At 42.3% G+C, this 18911-nt stretch overlaps 1 protein-coding gene across 6 annotated transcripts in view; it reads left to right on the forward strand.

Moving 5' to 3' along the window:
- cald1a (caldesmon 1a) overlaps positions 1–17043 on the forward strand; it is a 75171-nt gene extending 58128 nt beyond the window's left edge. Inside the window, exons 4-17 of one of the 6 annotated variants that reach the window (XR_001574151.3) lie at positions 285–660; positions 741–773; positions 852–962; positions 1894–1994; positions 2956–3223; positions 3710–3847; positions 7567–7610; positions 7747–7825; positions 7903–8040; positions 8117–8212; positions 8777–8845; positions 9135–9186; positions 11326–11362; positions 16900–17043. Coding sequence is in view for 5 of the 6 variants with exons in the window: in XM_070549038.1 (XP_070405139.1) it covers positions 285–660; positions 741–773; positions 852–962; positions 1894–1994; positions 2956–3223; positions 3710–3847; positions 7567–7610; positions 7747–7825; positions 7903–8040; positions 8117–8212; positions 8777–8920 (1528 nt within the window). In the remaining variant the exon portion in view is untranslated. Of the gene's footprint in view, positions 1–284; positions 661–740; positions 774–851; positions 963–1893; positions 1995–2955; positions 3224–3709; positions 3848–7566; positions 7611–7746; positions 7826–7902; positions 8041–8116; positions 8213–8776; positions 9071–9134; positions 9187–11325; positions 11363–16899 lie in introns of those variants that run through there. The other 5 variants (XM_015974715.3, XM_015974716.3, XM_070549038.1 and 2 more) reach the window with 5 other exon arrangements.
- Positions 17044–18911: the final 1868 nt, after the last annotated feature.

The following is an 18911-nucleotide window of genomic DNA, read 5'->3' on the forward strand; positions in this document are numbered from 1 at the left end:
ACTTTGTGGTCCTCAGCACTTCTTCTGCATGAGCTCAGAGACACATCCTGGGCTGCTCAGACAGCCAGGGCATTGTGCTGAGACACGGCCATTGTTGATTGTGTGGATCGAAGGATAATGTTTGTCAGACTTTAGGGTCTTGTCATGCTGGTTTGGGTGAGGCTGAAGGACAGCACATGTAGAAAGACACTGGACCAACAGTAAGCCCTAATGCTGTGTTCTTGAGGTTTTCGTCCTGCAGACTATAATCGTTTATTATTTTGTCTCTTTTGTCACCTCCTCAGTGTGATGGAATCCGTGTCTGTGAGCAGCGGCGGCGGAGAAGACGACGATCAGGCCCTGCAGGACCGCATGGCCAAACGGGAAGAGAGACGGCAGCGACGCCTGAAGGAGGCGCTAGAAAGGCAGAAGCAGCTGGACCCTGCTACCTCTGAGGGGAGCGATGGCTTCACTGTTGAGAAGAACAATACAGAGGCGGAGGAGAGGTCCTCCTCCTGGCGCAGAGGTCGATACCGTGACGACCAGGACGAGGAGAACACTGTGAGCATGAAGCGAGAGGAGCCTAAAGAGGAGGAGCAGGAGGAAGAGGAGGAGACTGCTCCGGAGAGAGAAGAGGAAGAGGAGCAGAAATCTCTGAGAAGGTCTAACTACAGAGAGATGGTTTGTCCGATCAACTTCTGTTCTTGTTGTTAAAGCTGATTAATGATGATTAGTGACTGATGCACATCCTGTGTCTGCAGGCATCACCTGAGGAGCCCAAAGAGAAGGAGAAGGTACGATCTCCCGGTCCGTCTCACACTTTAGCTTCTCCAGTCAGATGTGAGAGAACCAGTGTGATCCTCTCTTTGTAGGAACTCGCTGAGGAACAAGCTCACTCGGTAGTCAGTGATTGGTCAAATCAGGCTGAGTCAGCTAATTCAGAGGCTGAGGAGGATGCAGTAGCATCCGGGGAGAATGAAGAGGTACCAGAGGATGAGAGTGTAGATAACCCATCAGAGAACAAGTTACTGAGAAATGACTCTGGAGAAGATGTTGAGGTATCTGAGCTTCTGTGGTTTCAGACCTGCGGTAAGAGTGCGAGTAGAGGTGTGGTGCACGGCTACTCAATCAACCACCTGGGTAACTTCAGGGTCTCCACTGAGGAGATTTAGACAGTTAAATCAGGAAATAAACCTAACTTTAACTTACTTCATAAGTTCCATTTAGATGCTGAAATTACCCAGAAGCCTCGTGTCTGCTGTGTGACTCACACCACTGAGCCGAGGTTTGATGAGGTGTGGTTGGATGGAAACGGGTTTGCTTCACCGTGTGGTCACAGAGTGTTGCTGCTGATCCTCCACCGTCACCTCACTCCCCCCACCCCCCACCGACTCGTGATCCACCGAACACCGGTTGCTGTTCAACCCAACAGACCCGTATTGGTTTTTAATGGTTGCCACGGTAACCAAATCTGTGAAGTTTCACACTGTGAGATTAAAATTAAAGCTAACACAGCGGTGTTCAACCATACATATTTAATTTACATTTTTATTATAAAAATAATTACTTAATTTGTTGTGACTTTTTTTTCTTCTCTTAAATTATTTTATATACCAGATTTTATATATACATTATATATATATATATAATTACTATTATTATTATTAGTGCCATGTCAGACCTTTGCTTCATTAAACCGATATAATCATGGATTTCAGTTTTAATTGAGTCTGTATTTATAAACTATAAATCAGAGGTTATGGGATGGATGGGGGCAGTGGGATGTGACGTCCTCTCTTTCCTCTCTTTTGTTTTTCCTGATTCAACGTGTTGTCTGGTCACATGATGGAGTCCAGACTGCCTCTCCATCCTTTCTGACTGTTGCTGTGTTTGTCCTTTTGCTTATGTCGACAGGTGAGTGAGTTCAGGGAGGATCGGAGGAAGCATAATGGAGGTCTGCACCAGCAGGAGGAGGAGGCTCCCAAACAGCACAGGAAACCAGAGAGGACCCCCAGGTATGCAGGAACACTCCAGGATGAGAGGGCAGACGTCTGAGATCACGCTTCCTAATCTTGCTTGAACTTTAAGCTTTTGCCCAACTTTCTTCAAAGACTAATTACCTGAACAGACCTGCTGGGCAAAGAAACTTCCTGCTTCTTACCTGATCAGCTTCTCTACTCAGAGGAAATAAGCTAAAGTCAGAGCTTCACCAAGGCTGGTTAGTGATCGACTGAGTGGGTTAGTAGGTTAGTGATGTAGTTAGTGCACATGGCTCACCTGATCCTCCCTCCAGAGGGCGAAATGGCCTCCTGGTTCTTCTATTTTAAGTTTTTCTCCTTCCAAGAGTTTTCCTGATTCTTCAGATGTTAGGGAACGTCTCAGTCTTGTACCTCGAGAGTTCAGGTGGTCCAGAGAATGGAGGTCCAGCTGGATATCCAGTAACCTCTAGGTAGATGAAGAACTTGTTTAAAGCTGTATCCTCCACTCACTGGAAGCTCTCCACACCAGCCTGCATTGGTGAAGCTCTGAAGGTCCTCAGACCAGAAGCTAAATGACTTACAAACTCATATTTAGGACCAAAAACAAACAATTAATCATCTTTTCAAGTCTGCCATCAACTGCTGGAGAAAAACCCCCATAGTGAGCTCTTAAAGGACCAGCTATGGGACCCAATAGCTGCCAGAGGCTCTTGTGATTTAGATCAGCTTCTAACTCAGAATTATTTAAAAATCTAATTTGTTTTATTCTGGGGACGATTCATCATGCTGTCATTTGTTAATGTTTTCATTTACAGCAGATCTAAAAGTTCTGTCGTTTTCGTTGTCACGATGAAGTTAATCCTTTGATGTCACTGGAGCTGAAAGTGTGTTTAAATATTTAGCACAGATCAAATGTTGAGCTCTGTGTGTGTGTGTGTGTGTGTGTGTGTGTGTGTGTGTGTGTGTGTGTGTGTGTGTGTGTGTGTGTGTGTGTCAGCCGCGGCAGCCTGCGCTCCCCCGAAGTGTCGGCAAGCGACGAGCTGGATGATGACGCCCGCTTGGAGGCCGAACGCAAGCTGGAGGTGCTTAAGCGTCGCCGTGACGACGCCGAGAGTGAGGAGTTCGAGAGGATGAGGCAGAAGCAGCAGGAAGCCGAGGTTGAGCTGGAGGAGCTGAAGAAGAAGAGGGAGGGGAGGAGGAAGGTGCTGGAGGAGGAGGAGAGGCTGCGGAAGCAAGAGGAGGACGAGCGGAGAGCCAAGGAGGAGGTGAGTATCTTGATTTAGCTCGTCGCTCTTTGACGTTGTCTCACGGTGCTCTGAGCCCCACCTGTAACTCACGTTTGTCGCGTCTCCTCTCAAACATGATGGCCTCCTCCTGAACAGAGGCGCCATTTCCTCTGAGGCCCTGACTCTGACGGGGCTCGCTGCCTTTGTTGATGTTGGCTCAGACCGCGGCGGCCTGTCTCTCGCTGTCCGCCGCTGCTCTCCTGCTCCGGTGTGATGTTAATGAGGCCTTTTGGTTAGTAATTAAAACATGGCCCTCCGATATGGAGAGACTAATTAACCAGGACAAGAAAGCTGCAGAGCGCTGACACGCTGCCAAGCACCCGCCATTGTCTGATGGGGTCTATTAGCTGGTTGGAGTCTTGTACTTGTTCAAAGGCAGGCGACAACTGTAAATAAGAATATACTCAGAGGGATGGAAGCGGTCACTAACCTGCTCTGATGGCGAGCGATAACTTTCTCCCTCAGGAGGAGAAGAGGAAGATGAAGGAGGAAATCGAGAGAAGAAGAGCAGAGGCCGCTGAGAAGCGACAGAAGGCAGAGGACACCGTGGATGAAGAGGGCAAGCCCTTCAAGTGTGTCAGCCCTCGAGGCTCCTCTCTTAAGGTAGTCTATCTTCTTGACCTTTGACCTGCTGCAGAGGTGATTCTAGCCTTCAGTCTTTATTATAACAGCATTTTTTCCACCACGCTCATCTCCCATTAGTCCAGGATCCCTCTGTAGCTTCCTTTTGGTTTGGAGGGTCACGGTGCGCGCTCCGGACCTGCGTTAAAGTCCCGCCGCCTAGCTTCATTGACATCTGCTTGTTTTTTTTTACAATCAGTTTATGCAAGACTCACGAAATGGGTGACTGTCCAAAATGCCGGTCTCAGTTAGCAGGACCTGTGAATAGTAATGGAAATTCAGGACTCGGAATAAATTCAAAAGGTGCTGTAACTCCTGACAGAAAATTAAGAATCCTCTTTTGGTGTTTTGAGACATTTTGGGAACTCCCTGGAGAGTTCTCGCCATTTGTCACCAACTGTTTGAGCCAGGACTGCAGGGTGATGCTCGCTGCAGCCTTTCTGCGTAGTGTTAGCTTGTTCTCCCCAAGGGTCCCACAGGGGAAAGGGGGCGCGCAATCTTTACGCAAGACAAAGTAGCATGAGGTCATCAATAAACAGTGTGAAGTGACCTGTACGCTACACAGAAACACAACATTCTGCTCGTTTTTAAGGCTTTTTGTCAGATTGAACCAGGAAATAGCTGCAGGCACCGAGGCAGCAGCCAAAGCTCTGGAGGAAACAGTGACTCCGCCCCCTAGCCAATCAGCGGCCGACTGTCACGATGCCGGCTCGGGTCAGGCCTTGAACAACAACAAAGCTGGGACTAAAAAGTAAAGGGAAAGCAGGGAGAAAATACCGAACCGTGGCGTTGGAAAAGGCAGCCAGATCGAACCGCACCCTCCAGAGTCACACTGAGTTATGCCGTCGGAAAAGGCCAATGAGCTCCTCTCTTGCAGAGCTGTGTGAGATGCAGTGGTGCTCTCACATCAGGACAGCGTTGATGAAGTGAGTGATGTGTAGAAACATCTGGAAGAGAGTTTTAAGTTTCACACACACTGACATTGGGTGGTGGGTGGGTGTTCACCCTTATGCAAGACAAATATATGTAACCATATATTGATAAGCAATATTTGGACGCAAAAATGTAGGGAAATCTGAGGCGTCAGAAATATATTATACAATATACCAGCATAAGATATAGCCATATATGTAGTAATATATAAGGAATTGCCGTGTTTCATAAATTGGCGAATATATTCCGTTATATATTTACGTAAGTGACCCATCATATAAGGAATAATATACCACTGAAATGTATTGTGGGATATATTGTCATATATATTTACTGATATACCAGCAAAATATATAGCAATATATGTAATAATACATAAGGAATTGTTGCTTTTCTTATATTGGTGAATATATTGCATAATTATTGGGGCAGCAGTAGCTCAGGTGGTAGAGCGGGTTGCCTCATGATCGGAGGGTCATGGGCTCAATTCCAGCTCCCGCCAGGGGTATCCTGCTGTTGTGTCCTTGGGCAAGACACTTCACCCAACTTGCCTGTCTTAGTGGTGGTCAGATGGGCCTACGGCGTCAAATGGCAGCCTCGCCTCTGTCAGACCTCCCCAGGCCGGCTGTGGCTACAAGTAGCTTACCATCACTAGCAGTGTGTGAATGTGAGAGTGTGTGAAAGTGTCTTTGGGTGTCTTGAAAAGCGCTATATAAGTTCAATGCATTATTATTATTATTATTATTATTATTATTATTATTATTATTATTATATATTTGTGTAAGTGACCCATCATATAAGAAATAATATACCACTAAATATATTGTCATACATATTTAATTATATATCTTTATAATAAATTGCAATATATGTAATGGTACATAAGTGCTGTTTTTCATATATTACGATTTACATAAAATTATATGTTACATATAGATATGTGATAGTATAATACTTTGCATACAGATACATTTTGTCATATCTTTCATTTATTACAATTGATTAAATGGGCAATTTTTCATGTTATGTAATTTCTTACTGTATATGGCCTATATCTCCACATATACATGATTACATCTGACTGTTTATTCTTTAATATATATATATATATATTTTAACCCGTCTCCAAATGCTATACCTCTCTCTCATATAAATATATATGTATGTATAAATGTACACACATTTGTATGTGTATGACGGTATGACGTATATTCTCACATATATTCAGATATTTGGTGTTCATGTAACTTTGGATATATTTTAGAATGAGTCATCAGATGTCTCTATATTGGATTATATTGTTCAATATATTACTATATATTTTACATTATATTCCAATATATTTTTCTTCCGAAAGGGCAGCCAGAGAAGGGCATCTATCTCAGGGCATTCAGTTGTTGTTGTTGTTATCGTCCCGTCAGTCCAAAGAACCTAAAGGCTCTGCTCTGACAGGAAACCCAGACCAGAGCAGAATCCACTGTTTTGTTTTTAGTAGAAGCCTCTAACACTGTTCTCCACCTCACAGACACAGCTTTACTACGTCGTCCTGTTCACTGTACGTACCTGTGTGTGTGTGCGTGTTGTGTTTGCGTTTATATATATATATATATATGTCTCAAACCTGATAGATCAACCTCAAGTATAATCCAAACAGATTTTTTATTGGTATTTAAAGGATATGTTTTGATCTTTTTAGTGGGAAGGCTGTTGTTGTTTTAGCGTCCAGGAAATAGCAGAGAACATCTTGGCTAGAAGAAGCTAACTGCTAGCATTAGCAACTCAACCACATGGTAGAAGCTCCTCCAGGCTTGTGTCATTTGTTGAGATAAAACATCAATGTTGCAGGGCAAACAGAGTGAGTGGGAGAGTAGTTTTGCTGTTCTCCAGTCAGAGGAGAGATGTCCATGTTCAGGAAATAAGACTCCAAATCCTGGCTGCCACTCAGTTGCAGCAGACTTGTCTATGCTGATCCAGGCATTTTTGTAAGTGTTATTTGTTTAAAACATTTTCACATCTGCCTAAAAATTTTGCACTGTACTTTTTATAGTTTTTCATAATTCCCTAAGAAATTGATCTATTTCATTTCGGATTTCAATTTTTAAAAAATGAGAATACACCATTTTTTTGTCTTCATCTCCTTTTTACCAACAGACTTTTTTTGCTTTACAATAGCGTCTTTTCCTGTTACATTAAAACAGAAACATGTGCCAGGAATAAGCTCTTAGTAGCCTTACAGCAGCAACACCCTTATAGATATGGATGAAGGACGGGCTGCAGGGAAAAGATTAGGGTTAACAGGATCACTCACTGCTGCAGCTCTTTAAAACACGTCTGAGAACGGGGAATTTCCTGTCCAAGAGTATTCTGGGAACTCCCACATTTGGTAGCAGTCAGATAGCAAGCTCTGCCCTGTTTTTAGTCTGCCTAAAGGGATTTTGGTTCTATGTTTGAGGAGCATTGCCCCCTTTTAAAGCCTTATGTCATTCATCATAAATAATCCTCTGAGATTCCCACAGACTTTAGAAAGAGCTTGCTGTGTTTTTTCTTGCTTTTGCTTGTGCACTGTCGTGTTTTTCCTAGTGTGCGTAGTGTTTTTGCACGTAGATAAAGCAATCATTTGCAACAGACCTGATATTAAATTAAACTAAAATGTCAGAAAAAAAGAGTATTGATGAAGTTACACAAGAAGAAGAAAGAGAAGAAGAAAAGCAACACTGTGGCCATTTTTCCAGCTAACTTTGTTTATTTTTTTGTTTGTTTTTTTCCAGATTGGGGAGAGAGCAGAGTTTCTGAACAAGTCGGCTCAGAGAAGGTAAGATCCAACATGTCCGTGATATGGTGCATCATCCTGCTCACAGTAGCATCAGTAGCTGGGTGGATTAGTTGTAAGTGGTGTGCCTAATAAAGCTGCCGCTGTATAAATTCCTCACCCGCCCGTTTCTCTCCAGCAGCTCGGTGAAGGTGGCTCATACCCCTGTGGTGTCCAAGATCGACAACCGGCTGGAGCAGTACACCTCAGCTGCTCAGGTTAGCATCACATCAGATGTTCAGGGTGCGGAGGGGTTGTGTTAACAGTTAGCCCATTTCTATGTTTGTTCCCACAGAGAGAAAACAAAGAGTCTCGATCTCCTCGTGCCGTCGTTGCAGATCTTCCCGCGGTCACTGATGTGCGAAATATCAAGAGCATGTGGGAGAGAGGCAACGTGTTTGGCTCTCCAGGGGGAGGAGGGAGTGCGTTTAAGGTAGGAAATAGATAAGTTAGCCAGCTCAACCTCGAAACACTTCTTGTTCTGATGACCTTTGGCTCCATCCAAACAGGAAGCAGCTGTGATAAAGACGGGCGTGGCAGGCCGCATCAATGACTGGCTGAACAAAACCCCAGAGAGTGGCAAGACGTCAGGAGGAAGGCCAGCGGTAGGTCGATGTCATGGCAACGATTTCTGCTGCTGCCAGGAAATACAGTTACTTTACCAACCAGCTCATAGGGGCTTAGTTTTAAACATTTTTCATGAAATTCCTGTAATCTGGACCAAAGTCACTGTTTTAAAGTGGGTTAAGTCATGTAACCATTACCAGAATAATCAGAACCAGATCTCCTCAAACAAAGTAAAGTTGGTGATGTTGGGAGGACTGGGCTCTATTAGATGATTTACTTCATAAAAGGAACTTTTTTTTATCTGCAGCGTTATCTTAATATATCTTATTTTAAATAGTTTGACATTTTTTGATCAAAAAATGTGTTAAAAGTTAGATATAGCACATCTGTCGCCGCCTAGTGGTCACACGCCCAGTTGCTGGAAGTCTCAAACTCCCTGTTGCTCTTTTCTGCTGGAATCAAGGAGACCATTTATTGCAATCAAAGCGTTTTTCAGAGTATAAATTATAGGAATTTTTTGATCTTTGAGTCTGAATATTCAAAATAAAAAATGAAATGAAACAAGTGAGTATGTTCAGGAGCACTTTGATCCGCTCTCACAGGACCTGAAACCTGTTGATGTCACCAACAAAAGGAGCCTCTGGGAAAACAAAGGCGCCACTCCAACAAAGGTATTGATCTTAACTCCTTCACTGTCTGGAAACATAGGGGTGGGGATTAGAGGACCAGATCGGAAAACGTTCTAGTGAGCATTACAACACCAGAAAATATGTCCAAATGAAGTTTTAACCACGCCAAAGTGGTTTGTGGTCTTGGAAGGCGTTCTCTCGCCCCTGGTTTCAGTCAGGAGAATGTTTTCATAAAGACACAAGGACGAAGAGCTAAGAGTCTCATGTTATTTTGACCCAGCTGTGGCAGAAGTCAGAGTAACAATCACTTGTGTTTGTTTTTGTTTTAAAGAACTCTCATAGCTAGTTGACCTCGACATTCAGTCTGGAATAATCCTGGAGAGGTAAAAGAGTAACTCATCTCCATTTACTCACACAATGACCTCACGCTCTCTGTCACCGGCACAGCTGCATTCTGTTCTGCTTTGTTTGGACATGGCTGCATATTTAATTTGCAATAATAGTAATAATAATAACAACTAGGAAGGTTCCTGAAGAGACTTTGAATGGGTCCACCAGCTGCAATAGTTTGTACAACTTTAAAATGCAGCAGATGCTGTCTTAGCCAATCAGAGAGCTAGGATTTTCTCGCTTTGTTGGCAGGTAACTTCTGCAGCAATGTAAGCGAATGTAAACAAACTCTGTTTACCACTCTATTTTCTAATCTGCTTTGCCTTACGCCCTGGATCGCTCATATGTTGTACTGCAATTTAAACTAAAAGTATTGATGGGTGTTTCGATCACACCAGTCACGTACTTTGACATTTATCAGCTTGTAAAAGTTTGTAATTAGCATGACTACACACCAGAAATGAGCACGTCACATTACCACATAATCTCATCGCCGCAAAGTAGTTGCTACTTAGCAAATGAACAGATTGCTGGTTCTTTCCTCCTGTGGGAAGTTTGCTGAACTTACAGCCATTTTCCCTCAGTTTTCTCCGTGTCTGGTTTGATGACGTCACTTTCGTGAAGCGCATTTGTAGTCCTGGACTTATTTTCACACAAAACCTAAAATATTGTTTCACCTTGTTCGAAAATAAGCTCGTTCTTGGTATCAAAATGCGTTTTTAAAATTCACAGACATCATATGTGAAATCCATGGCACAAAACAAGCAGAAGTAGAAAATAGCGTTTTTAGCCACATTGACTTGCATTCATTGTTTTGTTCTTCTGGGGACCCATGATGCGGAAGTAACTTAGGCTCCCTATAATTATCTAAGAGGTTAAGTTCAAAATGAGATATTTATAATGTGATGGTGCACTGATGAGGGTTTGCACGTATGAGCACATCACCCCCGCTTTGAAAGATCTTCATTGGCTCCCAGTTTCATTCAGAATTGAATACAAAGTTTCTCTGTTCTCTTATCAGTGCATTTATGGTCATGCTCCTTCCTATTTGAAGGAACTTCTCACATTCCTGACAAATCGTACTCCGATTTGCAACAACAAACTCCGTATTTTTTTGGGAAAGCCTTTTGCTAAGTACATTCTATACACTTTGTAACACTTTGAGATTGCAAAAATATAAAGCGCATTACAATAAAATGTATTATTATTATTATTATTATTATTATTATTATTATTAATGTGCCTGTGAGCCATAATCATCTAGCCTGGCAAGCCAGACTAAATAAATGTATTATTTAGTCTGGCCACGCTCCATTGACGGCTCTCGGTTGTGGGGCGGGTTCTACCGTTGTCTTTCAAATGATCTCCGCATTCCACTGGACAATGAACGTGACATACTCTTGTTTCACTCTGTTGCATCATCCCACCCACCAGGCATATAGAGTGCCCTGATTGGCCCACAAAGCGGATAAAGCTCTGTGATTTGTTCACTAAGCAGATAGAGCACTATGATTGGCCCACCATTATGGACCAATCACAGCTCTTAATGTGTTTGAAACCCCTCTAGAGAGCTGTGATTGGCCAGCCAGAGTCCTGGTAGGAGCTGCGGACGTTCCAATGGAGCATGCCTAGACTTTGCAAAGCAAGAATTTGGTCTAGTTCACTAGGCTAATAATCATCAGTCTTTTTCCTCAAATGTACACAGATTGGTTGGAATTAAAACTTGCCAAATTTTGCGTGGCAGAAACATAAACAGATCTTGCATTGTGTCATTTTACAAGTTAAGTTAAAGATGCATCTGTTAAAATCAAGTGTCAGGTTTGCTAATTATTTAGCTTTATATATGCTTTCACTTTTTTCATGAACGGCTATGTCATATCTACCTCTTTCAGCACTTTTTTTGTTTTGGTTCTGAAATAATATTACAAAGATGTCCTGTCATTTGCTCTAACTGTCTGCTAACACCAGACCACAGCTTACTCTGAAAACCAGGTTAAAAAATGACAAGTAGCAGTTAGCTAATCATGCCTTTCTGAGATGTCATGGAAGGCAGGTGGTAAAAATGTACCTTAGTTCAGGTATGTTTGCTAACCATTTAGCATCACTTTAACACCTGTTTTTGTTCGATTCAGATGGCAGGCAGAGGGGAGACCAAATCAGTCGCTAATGGTGAGTTTTAATCCTTGGCTTTGACCACACATGGGCAAAATTGAGCAAAGGACCAGGAGTGGCTCTTAGTTCCTTTCCTATAAATCCCCAAATTAATAAAACATATAATAAGTCAGTAAAATGTAACTTTTCATTAATGCATCTCAATGCAACTGAAAACCAAGTTTGTACTGCCTTCAATTCCACTGTGTTGTCTACATTTTGAGCTAAAATTAGCCTAAACTTGTTTTTTAAGCTTGTTAGTTTTATTACTGGCAAAACCAGACTAAGAATACATGATTCAGGAATTCTAAATAAATAAACTAATGTTAGTTTAGCAGCAGCATGCTTGATTTGCTGGGATAGAACTGGCAATTTTTGACTCAGAGTGCTAATAATGCTACTTTTATTTGTGGTTCACAGTTCAAACATCAGTGTATCAACAGAAATACATTAGCTTCATGTAAAATGTTGAACTTTTTGGTAACATAAGTCATTGAAACATTAAAGAATCAGCTACCGCTGCTACCTACATGTTAATTCTAATCAGATCAAACTTTATTTATCAAGTACTTTTCATATGAGTGCAACTCAAAGCGCTGTACAAATTACTATAGTTTTAAAAAAATAACTATTTGTTTTTCTTCCTGACTGTATATTTTTAAAAGTCTTAAAAGTGTTTCCAGCATATTTTTTGGCAGATTTTTTTTCTAATTTACAAATTACTCTAACATAAAAGTACTAGTTCAAGGTTAGCTGCATGCTAATTGTAACTATAGCTTTTTCATCTGTTTGCTAGCATACCTAAAGTGTGTGTATTTTCAATCAAATGTTTTAAAAACATTGTTTTTTTATTTTATTTTATTTTTTCCACATATTTACTTGGTTTAATTGTTGGTTTTCTGTCATTTACAAATCATTTATAGTCTCACTATTTGCTACAAAGCCTTCTGTTGGGGCTGTGTATTTTTAGTGGATCTTTTTTTATTCAAAAATGTCTTCTAACATATTTACCTTTTTTTTCTTTTTATAGAATAAATTCAGATCATTCAAAGAATCAGCAGCAAATGCTATCCACACATTAACAGTAGGTTTGCCCTTTAGCAATTGCTAACTAGTAATATGGTTCCCATGTTAAAGTTCATCGTGAGCCTCTTTAGTTCCTCTAATTTCTTTAATGAAGTTAAAATGTCATCCATCTCTTGAGTCTCTTCCTCTAAGCTTGGAGCCATTCCGCAGAATCATCTTCACCCTTGAACTAAAACAGCTCCTAATCTAAGTAACTTGGATAATTAACTTCCTCTCAGGCAGAGAGGAGGCATGACCTTCATGTGTTCCTGAACCAGGAACTGGCTCGACCACAGCCAGCATGCCGTTTGGCTCCAGTGTTTCAGGATGCCACCTAAACATTGCTGCTATTTTAAAATCCTTCTCCCCTAGGCAGCCAGTCAAGAAGTTTGGCCTTGATAGATTCCGTTCATGTCAGTGTAATGTGCTGCTCAATCCGTGCTCGGCACAACACAATCCACACGCACACTGCCTCTATAAATGTACTCGGCAGCCATTGTGACGCCACTCGAGCTGTTTAGCTCCACTTTTGTTGCTCTCCACCCGATGATTGTCAGCTGCGGAGCTCCTGCCAGGCTGGTTTGTCACATTAATAGCTGGTATGTTGGAGATTAGGGAGCCATCTCAGTCCGATTCAGAGGATGACGGAGGATTTGTACAGATTTGGGATTGCTCACCCAGAGTTGGCTACAGGACTTTGGAGACATTTGACACATAGACGTTAGCGGACTCACACCAATGCTTTCTTAACTCATTAAAACCACTGACCGCCTTTATTCATGAAATATTTGAGTGTAGTGGTGTTTGTTGCTTCAGTTTGACTTCCATGTGTCAGAAGAGTCATTAACCCACACCTGTCTGCAGGCTTATAGCTAGAGGTGAATATAGACTTTTTGGGGCCCAAGGTGAAAGCACAGACATGAGGGCCCTGCTCCCCACTTTACACCTATTTATCACTTGTCAATCAAGACCTAATTGTAACTTTTTAACTTCTGCATGCAATGCTTACCTACTGTTTTCTTTACTCTTTTTAACATTTTTAAGAGCATGAAGGCCTTGTTTCATCTAATCAGTCACTGTAGATGTTTGCATTTTTCTAGATCAGTGGCCCACGAGCCTCCTCTTTCTGGCCCCCCAGACCAAAATATCTTAAAATGAACTTTTTCGTGTTTCTAATGCATTCATATACAGTCTTACTTTTTTTTTTTCAAATGCATGTTTAGTATTGCCACATCCTAAAACAATTACAAAGGTTTTCTAGCCTACATTTGTGTAGGTTTTCAGAGGACTCCAAGCGCTTTACTCTACAGTCCGTCATTCAAAATGAAATGAAAGCATCAGCAGCGCGGAACGGCAGCAGCAGCGGCGCTGACCGGCAGCAGAACAGCAGTGGCACGGAACAGCAGCGGGATGTCACTGCTTCAAATATAGTCCATTATAGTCTATGGAGTGTTTCAAACAAGCCGCGATTTTCAGGCGCGTCCCAGAGGCAGCACGCTGCACCGCTAAAGATAGGATCGGGTTCTGTTTTTGCCACAAGCCGCTTCTGGGACACGTCAATTTCCGCAGTTAACATAAGGCTAGACAGGAAGTCACACACTGTTTCAGTGTAAAATCCCCAGTAATTTTCTGTGACCCAACGGCTTATTTGCTGCCAGTATCGTTCCAGAAGTGCAACAGTGTGTTTTTCATGGCTTCAGTCCTGGCAGTGGAGAGGAACAACATCATATATGACCTCAAACAATGATACCAAACCTAATTTCCTTCTGTTTTGTCCAATGGCGGATTTCATAAACAAACCTTGACCTTTGAAGTCTTGAAGGATCTTATTCAATTCAATAGTACTTTATTAATCCCAGAGGGAAATTAGAGTTTCAGTACACACAATTCTGAGATCAGACATACATACATACTGTACATACATACATGACAAGAATTGGTGACTGTGGTCATTCGCAACCCGAGTCGCTCTACCGTAATAGATCAAGAGGGTTTATATGAGGATAGAGTCGGGGGGAGGGGAAAAAAGGCACTTCAGAGTTACTCTCACCCAAGAGGGTAGCTTTGCTATGCAAAAAAACACCTCAGACAGATATGCACACACTTCAGACATTACACAACATAAGTGTCCACTAGATGGGGAGGTAGGGTTGGGACTCTCCTCACTTCGGTGCGTGCAGCCGCGTGGAGCAGCGCTTATCAACTCCGTTTGGACAGGGGAGGGAGATTAATGGATTGGAGCGCACAGTGACTCCTAGATACGGTTCCACGGCCTTCACCGGTCACAGTCCCGCCCGGGCTGGGGGAGGGAGAAAGAGTTGCCTAGCGACGGCAGCATTCCACATTTCTTCTGAGGGGGGAGTTTTTACTTCAGCCTCACAGGCTCAAGGGCACCAGATTCAGATTAGGATTGTTTTGGGGACAGACAGAGATAATTTCCTCTCTGCTTTAGAGTTCTGTTGGTCATCAACCCCTCTAGATCCAATAATGGCGTAATTAATATATCCCAATCCATGCTGATCCGTCCACAACTCTGTCCTTGATGGAATCCACCTTCTGTGCCAGAGCCTGAATCTCAGCCAAAGTTCCAAGCTTACGGTTCCAAGCTTACGACTCATCTCGACAATTATGTGAGTTTGTGCGTCACAGCACGGTTTATTCCATCCGAGCTCCGGGATTGAGCCAGTATTCCTCGAAAGCTCGTTAATTTTTCGGTAAGCCAGGTAACCGCTCAGGCCAAACAGCAGGAATCCTGACACCAAAACCACGAATATCCAGACATCTTCAGAATCCTCTACAGACAGTTGAGAGAGGCATATCAGGTTCCACTGTTTCCAGGAGTCCATGATATACCCAGCTGGCTCTGTCCCAGAGGAGCATCCGGGAGCCCCTTCTCCCGTTCTCATCGTTGAAAAAATTTTGTCAATTGCGTTGAGTGACCAGCTGACCAGATCCATTTTTAATCATTTCCAGTTTCCAGCAAAAAGTGCAGAAGCGCCGTGCACACAAGACAGGACAAAGAGCCTTAGGATAAGAGAGGGGGAGAGGAGAAAACAGCGTCTGTACTCTTCAAGAGCCGGAAGAGATAAAATGATCTTGCGAGTCCAGCGAAGAGCACAGTGAGGAAGCATGAGGATGCCGTACCGCAGCCAAGACTCTCCCAGGGTGAAATGGACCACTTTGAAGTTCGCGAGTAAACCGTTCCGCTGCCGTTTTGCGCCGCTGATGCTTCCAGTGGGAAACCGGGGTGAGGCTCACTGACCGAAGCAAAGCTGCCACACCACCAATCCCTTTGAACACTGCCAGCAGGCAAGGAGGATGTAGTGTCTTATTTTATCAATCCCGCTGTCCTGAATAGATTTTGTACAAAATTATCCAGGTAAAGGATCTGTAACGTTCTACGGTTCTTTTTAACTCTGGTTCATTTGAGAGCTGCACCAGTTTTATTCCCGCCCACAACTATCTCATAACTTAAAGCAGAACGATGCTCATTCGATTTATAGCCTTATAAAGCCATCTGTATGTTCAGAGCCAGAACGCATCAGAATTTCAAAACAAAAATAACAACGCGTTAATGCACTGTAAAATGTTTTTTTGGCATTAGGTGATAAATTAGTTAACATGATAATAATGTGTCATCTTTTTCAGCTCTGATTTTAACATTTATTGAGTAGATTGTGGATTTGTATCATTTAATTCTTGTAAATCAAAGTAAAACTAAATCTGACACCGCATATCTAGAATAAACAGTAAATTTCTGACTTCATGAATTCCATTTCACTTTTATTCCAAGTTTAAACAATTATCCAAAATATTAACTCTCACTCTTAACGAAATATTTGCTAATCAATATACTGCATGTTTGAAATGACTTTTTACCTGATCATAACATATTGTTATGATCGAGAGGAACCAGTTGAGGTGGCTCGGACATCTGGTCAGGATGCCTCCTGGACGCCTCCCTGGTGAGGTTTTCTGGGCACGTCCAACCAGGAGGAGGCCTAAAGGTAGACCCAGGACACTGTGGAGGGACTATGTCTCTCACCTGGCCAGGGAACGCCTTGGGATTATCCCGGAGGAGCTGGCCCAAGGGGCTGGGGAGAGGGAAGTCTGGGCCTCTCGACTTAGGCTATTGCCCCCGCTACCCGACTCCGGATAAGCGGATGAAAATGGATGGATGGCATAACATATTGATTTAAGCAATTAAAAACAAGTTATCTTGAATAGTTTATCATTATTTCAAGTTAAAATAATCTGTCATGTTCAATTTGAATGAGGATATCAAATTATTGGAGTATTTCAAGTACATTTATTATGGGATGTTTGTCAGGGACTGAGGAGGCAATGTTTTTTAACCCTAGGAGGAAACTTAACATTTAATGGTTATTTTGGATGTTACCTTTTGAAATCTGTTTGTTCATGAGGTCCTTAGCGTGTCTTCTTCTGATCGCAGCAAAGCAGCTAATAGACTTGTCTTGTGTCTTTTATAGGTATGGGACACTAATGCCCTCAAGGAGCCACCGTAGTTGGGGACCAGGACAATTTTTCCTTCATTTTTTATTTTTATTTGTATTTTATTTTTTTGCCTCTTAAAAACCAAATAAGGATCCCAAATAAAAAACCCCACTGAGAGACCCTGTCGTTGGGTTTCCAAGTATCGTGCCTTTGCACAAAGAATTTTCTATGTTAAAAAATGCTGTGAAATTTGAACATTTAGCTTGTAAAAGATCTTTCCAAGATGACAAAAGTGATTAAGTTTAAGATGTTTGTCCTCCACGTGGCGACAGAGCGGACCAAAAGCTTCCACATTCCAGAGCGGTGGGTGAAACCAGTCCTCTTCCTCTCACAGATCATGTTTCCATCCTTTTTTAATTTATATTTATAGTGAAAGCTTCACCACATTCCTGTTTTATTCCACATTCACCTGTTCAGGATAGAAACGCGCCAGAAGCACTTTTAGGATTTAGCTGATCTCACTTTTTTTAGGAATATATGCCAGCACGTGATGTTATGAGTATCAGAAAGCATAATTTATCACACCTGTGTACTCTGAACAACCCTACTCAATAACAGGCAGGTCATTTTATTATGCTTTTATGTCTTTTTATTTAAGTTTTCATGTGGTTTATGGTATGTAGCTGTTTTTGAAGCTTTGTCGATCACTTTAAACAAACAATTATATCTTCCAACATTCCTTTTTAAAATGGTGCCTTCACTGCTTAAAGCTTCGGGTTTATAATATAAAGAATATGTGCAAACCGACCAACTTTTGTATTCTGCATTCACTCTAACTTCTTTATTATAATTATTATTTTAAGATTAAGGTATGCAAAGTAAAATCTGGTTGCCTGAGTATATGTACCACTATGTAAAACCTCTTGCCTTATGATTGCAATTAAGTCCTTTACAGCAGCTGGAAGTCCGTACATGAAAGCCTCCCACCAACAGGAGGAGATCCAGATGTGTTACTTCTCATTTATTATTATAATTATTATTATTTGTGGCTGGAACGAGTGGCTCATAGCGTTGATGAGAACATGAAGGGTTTGTCGGGGCATTAAATCAATTAATGTTTTTGCTCCAGAGTCTGACAATCACATCCCACAGGGGAGCTCGACCAAAACATCTTAAAGAGTGAATTAAAGTGATGTTTATGGGTTTTTTTAATACAGTGGTGTTATAATGCTGTACTTTTTTACAATCTTGTGTTCATTTAATGCTCCTTTTTTAAATCCTCTTTTTTTAACTAGGCACTTGTTTGTGTAGCGCTGAGCCTATGCAACATCTGTTTGTACCCGTATCTACTCTATCTACCGATGTCATGACACTTTGTCAAAGTGGATGAATGTTTTTAACTTTGTATTCTTGACACAGCAGCAGCAATAAAGATGTTGAGGTATTCCAGACTGGGTTCCTTTTCTTTATTCTTCTTCTCTGCTTTTAAATCTGTTGCATGGGGACATTTTATGTTGGTTTACAGATACGCTGAATTAAAACTGCATCACTGCATCACTGCAGATGCTGAACCAATCCGCCTGTCGATCTCCCGATCCCTCCTACCCTCACTCGTGAACAAGACCCTGAGATACTTAAGCTCCTCCACTTGAGGTAGGACTTCTCCCCCGACCTGGAGTTGGCAAGCCACCCTTTTCCAGTGGAGAACCATGGTCTCAGATTTGGAGGTGCTGATCCTCATCCCATCTGCTTCACACTAGGCCGTGAACCTACCCAGCAAGAGCTGAAGGTCAGAGCTGGATGAAGCTAGGAGGACCACATCATCCGCAAAAAGCAGAGACGAGATTCTCCTGCCACCAAACTCGACACACTCCACACCACGGCTGCGCCTAGAAATTCTGTCCATAAAGGTAATGAACAGAATCGGTGACAAAAGGCAGCCCAGTGTGAGCGAGTTGCTGCCTTCCTCTCCTGAGGTGCCGGACAGTTTGCCAGAACCTCTTTGGAGCCGATCGATAGTCTTTCTCCATGGTCTCACCAAACTCCT

The sequence above is a fragment of the Nothobranchius furzeri genome, chromosome 1 (genome assembly GCF_043380555.1).
Source record: "Nothobranchius furzeri strain GRZ-AD chromosome 1, NfurGRZ-RIMD1, whole genome shotgun sequence".
In the NCBI taxonomy this organism is placed as follows: domain Eukaryota; kingdom Metazoa; phylum Chordata; class Actinopteri; order Cyprinodontiformes; family Nothobranchiidae; genus Nothobranchius; species Nothobranchius furzeri.